Source organism: Impatiens glandulifera, chromosome 1 (genome assembly GCF_907164915.1).
Source record: "Impatiens glandulifera chromosome 1, dImpGla2.1, whole genome shotgun sequence".
In the NCBI taxonomy this organism is placed as follows: domain Eukaryota; kingdom Viridiplantae; phylum Streptophyta; class Magnoliopsida; order Ericales; family Balsaminaceae; genus Impatiens; species Impatiens glandulifera.
The window spans coordinates 82,798,539-82,807,020 of record NC_061862.1 but is presented as its reverse complement, the minus strand read 5'-3'; the positions used below and the strand labels follow the sequence as shown (position 1 = coordinate 82,807,020).

Sequence of the window (8,482 nt, the reverse complement as noted above, 5' to 3'; positions counted from 1 at the left end):
TTACAATATGAGACTTTCATTGAGAAAAAATATGTATGAATATATGAATTATTTTACCAAAGTGAATAAAATATGGAATGAAAGTGTTATTTTTTTTATTTTAATATATTATTCGTAATTTATTACAATTTAAATATTGAATACATGTTATTATGATTTTGTTATAAAAATTTTTTTTTTTTATATTGTTATCCTTGTATACATAAATCTTCATAGTTTAACATAAGAACTAGTTTTTTAAAAATATTTATCAAAATGATTTAAAAAAATAAATGAAAAAAAAAATCTCAACTAAACAAATCCTTAAATAATGATTAGGTTAAATAAATAATAAATCTTTTAAAGTAACGTTTTCTCAATCATATTATTTAGTGTATCGTGTGAAAATTACTACCACTACTACTATTTCTCAATTCGACAGTCTCTCTCTCCTCTCTCATTTCTCAAGCGGCTCAGTCTCTCTATCTCTCTTTCTCAAAGAACATCAAACAATGAAGGCCGCTATGTTGAGATCCATCCGAGCATCTTGTAGAGCTTCCTCTACATCTCACTTTCTCCGCCGCGCCTTCTCATCCGAATCCCACCCAGAGCGAAAAGTCGCTGTTTTAGGTGCCGCCGGAGGAATCGGACAGCCACTTGCCCTCTTGATGAAGCTTAACCCCCTTGTTTCCAGGCTAGCCGTTTACGATATCGCCGGAACCCCAGGTGTCGCCGCCGACATCAGCCACATCAATACCAGATCTGAGGTTTCCATCTCCCCTCCCCTCCCCGTCTCTTCCTTTTCATTTTCTATCAATTTGTCTTTGACCCATTCTATCTTTGTTAAAAATTCCTCCGATTTGACCCGTGAATAACTTCCTTCTTCGCAGGTATCTGGATACGCAGGCGAGGAACAGCTAAGACATGCATTGGAGGGAGCTGATATAGTTATCATTCCAGCTGGTGTGCCAAGAAAGCCTGGCATGACCCGTGATGATCTCTTCAATATCAACGCTGGCATCGTGAAATCTCTCTGCACTGCTATTGCAAAATATTGCCCTAATGTAAAACCCCTATATTTTCACTTTACTTTCCTTAAAGTTTGTTTCTTTTGTTGTGTTTTACAGTGTTCAATTGATATTGGTTTGTTTGTTTGTGTGTGTGTCATCAGGCGCTTGTTAATATGATTAGTAACCCTGTGAATTCTACTGTCCCCATTGCGGCTGAGATCTTCAAGAAAGCTGGGACTTATGATGAGAAGAGATTGTTTGGTGTGACCACATTAGATGTGGTTAGGGCCAGAACTTTCTATGCCGGGAAGGCAAATGTTCCTGTTGAGGGTTTGTCTTCTCAATCCCTTCCCCTAAAGCACTATTTTTTAGTTTAGCTGTTTACTTATGGATCATGATTCAAAAAGTATCTTTATACCAAATGAAGTTAAAATTCACACAATCATTTAATCATGATCAGAAAATAGTCTGTATACCAAATGAAGTAAATGTTAAAACCATTATCAAGAATATAATTTGGATCACTTTCCAGGAAACAAACCTATAACGGTAGAGAAAAAACACTTTCATTTTTTAGTTTTGACGATTTTTCGATAACATGTGTGACACAGATTGTGGCAAACTACAGGTTTACAAATACACTCAAATTATTTATCATTATATAATCCAGGGTACCCCTAATTTTGAATGTGAACTCAATTTCCTATTTTGATTTCAGGTGTTATTGTACCTGTTGTTGGTGGTCATGCTGGGATAACCATTCTACCTCTATTTTCACAGGTACAACTATTTTATTATTCTTTTTTAAGGATTTCCTCAACCAACCATTTCCTTTGTTTTTGTTTTGACTTCTGTCGGTTGCTTCCAGGCCACTCCACAAGCAAACTTGTCAGATGAACAAATTATTGCTCTTACAAAGAGGACACAAGATGGAGGTACAGAAGTTGTAGAAGCTAAGGCTGGAAAGGGTTCGGCAACACTCTCAATGGCGTAAGTTTGTAACTCATTTGATATCTCTATGGCATCATTCTTTCCTTTGGGTGTGACATCTTAACATTTTATAATCATAATATTCTACTGTGATATTTCTTGGCAGTAACCACATATGAAGTGTATAATAAAGCAGTAGGATAGTAGAGTAAGAATAGAGAGGGAGATGAGAAAGTAGATTGCATTAAGATGAGTAAGGGGAGTCCTATGGCTAGGAGAGAGATAGAGACATTACATCAATATTGAAGCATCCTATTACATTATTTATAATACTACCAAGTAACTAACAATATTAATCAAAAGCCCATTAGCAATCCAACAATCTTATATTTAACCCTAGCCCTTGTCAGTCTGTGCTGAACTCAAACCCAAGTTAGTTGATTCTTCATTTTATTTAATTTAAAGAATCGATTGGGAACTAAAATGAGTGAGCAGCATTCATGAACCTTCCTTGGACTTTAGTGGAATCTAACGGCTCAGAGGAGAGAATATTTCTAACACTTTGCAGTGTAGCTTGCTCAGTGTTGATACATCTCTTTGACTCCATGTTTTGCCAAGTGATGTCTCTATAATACCCGCTAAGAATTCATAGCTTTGTGATATATGTGTTCCATAATTGGTTGTTGCAACTATTGAAAGAATTAATGTACATTGTTATTTAGCTTTGGAGTTTTGTTTGAATATCTAGAGCTTGTTTAATTTAAGGCCTTTTCTCTTGTAAACTAAAAAATCATGTTTGCTGAAAAGGTGATTTTTTTGGTTTAAATGACTGAAATATCCTTTATTTGGTATTTTGGTTGATGGGATAAGATGTAATCTTACCATATATGTTTTCTCCTTCTTGCAGCTATGCTGGTGCTATTTTCGCTGATGCATGCTTGAAGGGTCTAAATGGAGTACCAGATGTTGTAGAATGTTCATATGTACAATCGAGCATCACTGAATTGCCCTTCTTTGCTTCGAAGGTGATGATTTCATAGATTGAATTCATTATTGATTTAAAGTTGATGAATATTATATATATATATATATATATATATATATATATATGTTGAGTTTGGATGTAAATTTTGACACTGAATTGAAATACAGGTGAGGTTGGGAAAGAATGGTGTGGAGGAAGTTCTAGAATTGGGCAATCTTTCAGACTTTGAAAAGCAAGGATTGGAAAACCTTAAACCAGAACTCAAGGCTTCAATTGAAAAGGGAATCAAGTTTGCCAACCAGAGTTGAAAATTTTAAACCATCTTGACAACATTACTATTTCTGCATACAAGTGTTTCTGCATTTGTAGACAGATACTTGTAACTTCTTTTAATGAGTTTTGTTCTGCGATTGTTGTTTATGGTTAAGGAACACATAGCTAAGCTAGCTATCTAGCTTGTCTTGCATACTTAGAAATAATGTTCCAATACACTTGAATTGGTGGGATTACTCATCTTAGAGTTTTTTTAATCTGTTTACAAATTGTGATGAATCATCAATATTTATATCTTTTATTATGTGCTTTCTAGAATTTTGGTTCATGAACTAAAAGATCAAAGATTACTCAACTTATAGAATATTTTAAGTTGAGATAGAGAGAAGAAATATGAATACAAGTTATTCTATACATGTCCTCGTTTGTGCTAACTTCATCAAAATGTTTCTAAAAAGAATTCTTATTAGTTTAATTAGAAATATTTATTTAAGTTTATTAGGGATATTGCATAAAACTTCTTGGATTATGGGCAAGAAGAATGATTGAATCTAAAATAAAATAAAATGGAAAGATATGAACACAAACAAAGGCAACTAACTAATCTTTAAATATTTACACATAACTTAACTTGAACTCTACCACTATCATTAACCTACTTGGAGTTGTACAAAGTTTGCAATGACATAACTTCAAAAACATTGCACCACCATAAACTGAAATCACCAGCCATTTGTTTTACATGAAAGAAACCTAACATCTCCATTGGCCTGTCTACATAATCAACCCAACTTCTCCACCATATAAATATAACATGGGGGGTATTAATACATAAATACTCATCATCCCACAAGTGAATGTTATAAGGTGTTGTTTGTTTCTAGATTCCTGAATGCTTTTCCCTCGCAATCATTCGGAGAATGAAAACGCGGGATTTGCATAATAACAGGCTCCCAGACAGTTAATAAATTCTATTCATGAGCTGCTGCCGCTGCTCCCAAAATCAGTTTAAATGATATCTCAGCCAAATAAATCTCAATAATACTAAAACCCATTACTAATAATATAAAGTACAGTAGTAATCAGCTTAATTCCAATCATATGTTTGTGCCTTTCTGCCCATTTCATCTCCCAATGCAATGTTTATCTTGATTGATGATCTTCACCTGTTCCCAATCCCAAAAGGGTAAAACATAAATAAAACAACTTGAAAAGCTAAGACCAGTGTTACTCTTTTTTGAGAAAAGACATTGTATGTCAAATACTTGCTTCAAACAGAACTTCAAGTTTAATTAGTTTTTTCATTATTTCTTTTACCATTTAGTCTCATCTTATGACATAATCCATCAATGGTTCCCTTGATCTGAACTGCAGCCAGAAGAACTATCACTGTCTGAATCTGCACAGGCAAAGCATGTGTAAGTGAGTCACTAACTCTCACCAATCAGAGGCAACATTGTTTTTTAAAATTATGACAAGAAACGTCACTCACCACTTGAAGAACCAGAGTCGCTGCTAGAACTGCTAGAACTACTCACATTATCTCCTTGTGATTGAGGAACAGCAACTGCTTCAAGGGAAAGAGAAGAACATATTAGGACTTGTTTGATCTTAAGGTTATTTGAATAACTAAGTGGTTATTTCCAAATAACTTTAAGTAGATTATTGAAAATCATGTTATTTGGGGTAAAAAATACCTTAGGGTATAAATATATAATATACTTTTTAAATAGTTGGTATTTTGGTTAATGATGTGTAAGATTGTCCACTATATGGTGGGTTATTTGAAATTAAATATTAAACAAGAAAAAGGAACAAGATAAAAAAAAGGAAAAGAAATACTGAAGAGTTTACTACTTCCTTTAGTGTGTCCTACCTATATTTGTTTCATTGGTGTTGTCCATATCAGCTCGTGGAGAGAAGACCTACAATAACAAAACATTCAATTTTGTTAAGCAAACTGTCTTTCGATTACAAGACAAGATAATACAATGCAGAACCTTACCTTATTCTTAGCAGCATTTACCCCCATTGCTTTTGCTTGAGTTGCAAGTTCAGCTCTTCTTTTATGCTTGCTCAAATTTTTCTTGTAATTGGTAACAAATCTATCGAGTTCCCAAAGTGTCTCTGCATCAACAGTGTCGATATCAACCTCAATCTCATCATCGTGTTGACATAATTCAGTATTTCTTTTCTTAATGATCTGTACTATGCTGTCCAACTTATCTGGAGGTAAACCCTGAAGCTTTGTGCTGAGCTTTTGCTTCTCTTCGTATGTCATATCTCTCTTATTGGGGTCTTTTGCTTTCGGTCTTTTTGGAGCAGGAGTTCTGCACATTGAACCACTCCGTTTTAGAAATGGCATTGACGGCATTGATTCTGACCTATCAAATGTTCTAATTGGAAGAGAGGGTGGAGCCGGAAGAGGTTGCACTTTTCTTGAGGTTGGGGTAGGAAAACCTGTTTCATTAACAAGTTGGTACCTCCAATGAAGATGATTATTCTCAGCCTCTATATCTGCATACTTTTCTTCAAAAACCTTGGATACCTCCTCTGCCATAATATGAACATCTTGACCTTTGGGATTATATGTCATGGCATTACTGAAAGTAAGTCTCACATCTTCTGCAAATTCTCTAGGAGACTTGTACCAGCTCCTTGCTAACCGACTTTTGATTGTACCCAAGTCCATCGGATGCTTGATGATATCATGATAATCGTGAAGCCCAAGAGCCTTCGCATCAACAGGCTTCTCAAATACCCAACCGTGCTTGTGCTTCAATAATCTAGCCAACAAATTATTACAACTCTTTAATGCTTGATTAGTATGACCTTCCACGTTAAACCCAAAATTCGTTTGTCTACCATGTTTCTTCCCTCCGCTGGACTTCGACTTCCTGTTACTTTCAGATGGTAATCTATCTTTTCCAAGAAGAAACTCTGAATTGTGGTAATATTGATTAGCCTTAGGAGTTCTCTTCTCCTTTTCAACAAATTCATTAATGACATGACTATTATTTGTAACTGAAACACTCAGTTGCCTGAGAGGCCTTGAATTTCGATGAGCAGCAGATCCAAACTCAGAATTCACCCGAAGTAGAGCCCTTCCACTCACAACACCATTGTCAGGATACTCAGACCCATTATAACCATCAATGGATAACCCAGTTAGCTCAATCTCCTTCTCTTCGAATCGCTTTACTAGACTCCTGACCTGATCGAGCTCACCCAGCAGCTTCCTCCTAAGCAGCCGAACATCATCCTTAGGATATATTGTTTCAAAATTAATCCTAACTCTGTTATCAACTCTTGAAACAAGTGGCTTATCATTACCGTCGAGTGGTCCAAGAATTCCATTTGATATTGGAGCTTCAGGAGGTTGATTAAGGCTGGAAGAATTGTCGGAACAAGCATTCACCAATGATGGAGTTTGTAGCTGCTGGCAATATTTGTCCTCCTCTGAACCTTCTGCATGAGAAGAGTGATGAGGTTCATGGTTCCCATTGTCTTCTTCCCCAACAATATCATCTTGGCTGTCAAGGTTGGCCACTGAAGAGGCAATATCATCCCCACCACTAGGAATGGCAGTCTGGGGTTCACTAATGGTGGGAGGGTCATTATCCGTAACAACCTCAGTAACCACGGAGGGACTGTCGTTCGTGACCCCTTTCTTGAGTTTTTTTCTAGTATAGACCTTACTGGTATCACCCCATCTATGATTCGCTCTCGACTTATCTGCACATGTTGTCCCCCAAGCCATACATGAACATAAGCCCAAAAGAAAACCCTAATCCAAAGATCTAGCTCAAAAGACCAAGCAGCTCAGACAGGTCTGAACCAGACTGAATCTGATATATCAAAAAAAAGAAAACGGAACCCGCCGTCTAATATGTTAATTCAAAGCCGGCCTCCAAAGACCGAAACTTAAAACAAGGGTTTTATGATAGATGTAGAGGAATAACAAGGGAGAAACGAATTACCTAAAGCAATTAATCGGAGGAGAAATCGAAATCATGAAACAAAATTAGGGTTTGGATTATGGAAGAAGAAACCCTAGAACAGGCAAACGATGCGCGGGGAGAAGTTCGATCCGCAATTTCCTCCCGCTGCTAGACTTTCTCTCTCTAAAAAAAATTTCTCCTCAAACTGACGTGCCGACTTCCGACCATATTGGGAGTGCTTGCATATTTTAATCTCACGCGCCCAGACAAATTTTTGGTCTAAAGATGTAAATTTCCACGTCATGAGACAAGGCTTAACCAATAGTTTTGTAAGAAATTTCGTAATTTCCTTTTTCATCGACAATCGTTCTCCACGCGCATTTACTGCGAATAGGCTTGTCATTTTATCGATTTCTTTTTATATTTATTTTTTAATAGTAGAATAATTCTCTTTTGTAGAATTTTTTTTAATTCTTAATAATAGAAAAAATTGTATGTCCTCATTTCAATGAAGAAATGCTTAGTGACACTTTTGTGATTTCCATATTGTCAGTTAAATTATTTTATTGTGATAACTTACTCTTATAATGTAATTACAAAATAACTTATATATGTAAAATAGTTATATGTATTTTACTCATCATGAATTTTCATATTTTCTTATTATGTTCAAATAACAAGTTAGGATTTTTTTACTGGAGTCAATCCAATTTGGGATATTTTTTTTTGAATTTTACAATTTTAAGTTTTTTATTAGAGTTAATTGTAATTTGGGACATCTTCTTTTGAACCTTATAAATTTATTTTTTTGAGAATTAAATGACAACTCAATTAGTACAACATTCCACAATCATAACCCCGCTTAAATTTAAAACGCTTCTAGATGAAATCGAATTCGTGATTTTTTGGTCTTTTAAGCCGACTTTTACCACTAGGCTACCTTGGTGGAGTGAACCTCACAATTTGGGCTTACTATTGGGTCAATTACAATTTGGGTTTACTATTGGGTCAATTACAATTTAAGACATCTTCTTTTGAACCTCACAATTTCGAGTTTCGCATTGTCAAGTTTGTACAAAATATGGTTTTGCCCTAACAGACATGGACGTCCGTCAAAAAAAATGTATCATGTGACCTTACAAATAATTTTGAGCAGAACGTTTGAACAATGTTTTAAGTCAGATTTGGGACCTTCCGTTCCCATAATTCGAGCAAAAATAATTGCACATTTTGAGCTGAAATTTGACAAGCATTGAAGTTCAAATTCCGAGCATTTGTTGTAACATTGAAGGTGAAACTTTAACGTGTATTGACATGAGGTATGAGCTTTTTAAGGTCATGTGTGACCTTTATAATTAAAAAAA

General features: G+C 35.3%; 2 protein-coding genes across 2 annotated transcripts; one reads left to right on the top strand and one right to left on the bottom strand.

Annotated features, from left to right (window-relative positions):
- The first annotated feature begins 402 nt into the window (after window positions 1-402).
- Window positions 403-3,476, top strand: LOC124919113 (malate dehydrogenase, mitochondrial). Its single transcript, XM_047459273.1, has 7 exons — window positions 403-746; window positions 870-1,043; window positions 1,151-1,319; window positions 1,708-1,769; window positions 1,858-1,979; window positions 2,827-2,944; window positions 3,072-3,476. Exons 1-7 carry the CDS (start codon window positions 492-494, stop codon window positions 3,210-3,212), a joined length of 1,041 nt encoding a protein of 346 aa, XP_047315229.1. The 5' UTR covers window positions 403-491; the 3' UTR covers window positions 3,213-3,476.
- Window positions 3,477-3,711: 235 nt separating this feature from the next.
- LOC124919112 (transcription factor GTE4-like) lies at window positions 3,712-7,339 on the bottom strand. Its single transcript, XM_047459272.1, has 6 exons — window positions 7,158-7,339; window positions 5,183-7,025; window positions 5,054-5,102; window positions 4,670-4,744; window positions 4,495-4,576; window positions 3,712-4,343 (listed from the first exon to the last, which is right to left on the bottom strand). Exons 2-5 carry the CDS (start codon window positions 6,935-6,937, stop codon window positions 4,524-4,526), a joined length of 1,932 nt encoding a protein of 643 aa, XP_047315228.1. The 5' UTR covers window positions 6,938-7,025; window positions 7,158-7,339; the 3' UTR covers window positions 3,712-4,343; window positions 4,495-4,523.
- Between the last annotated feature and the right edge of the window lie 1,143 nt (window positions 7,340-8,482).

Bases quoted from the DNA above. Each gene is read 5' to 3' on its own strand.
- LOC124919113 (XM_047459273.1), top strand. From the start codon at position 492: ATGAAGGCCGCTATGTTGAGATCCATCCGAGCATCTTGTAGAGCTTCC. The intron at 1,044-1,150 runs GTAAAACCCCTA...GTGTGTCATCAG, and splicing joins TTGCAAAATATTGCCCTAAT to GCGCTTGTTAATATGATTAG. The intron at 1,320-1,707 runs GTTTGTCTTCTC...TTTTGATTTCAG, and splicing joins GGCAAATGTTCCTGTTGAGG to GTGTTATTGTACCTGTTGTT.
- LOC124919112 (XM_047459272.1), bottom strand. From the start codon at position 6,937: ATGGCTTGGGGGACAACATGTGCAGATAAGTCGAGAGCGAATCATAGA. The intron at 5,103-5,182 runs GTAAGGTTCTGC...TTGTTATTGTAG, and splicing joins TAAATGCTGCTAAGAATAAG to GTCTTCTCTCCACGAGCTGA. The intron at 4,577-4,669 runs GTGAGTGACGTT...TTGCCTGTGCAG, and splicing joins CGACTCTGGTTCTTCAAGTG to ATTCAGACAGTGATAGTTCT.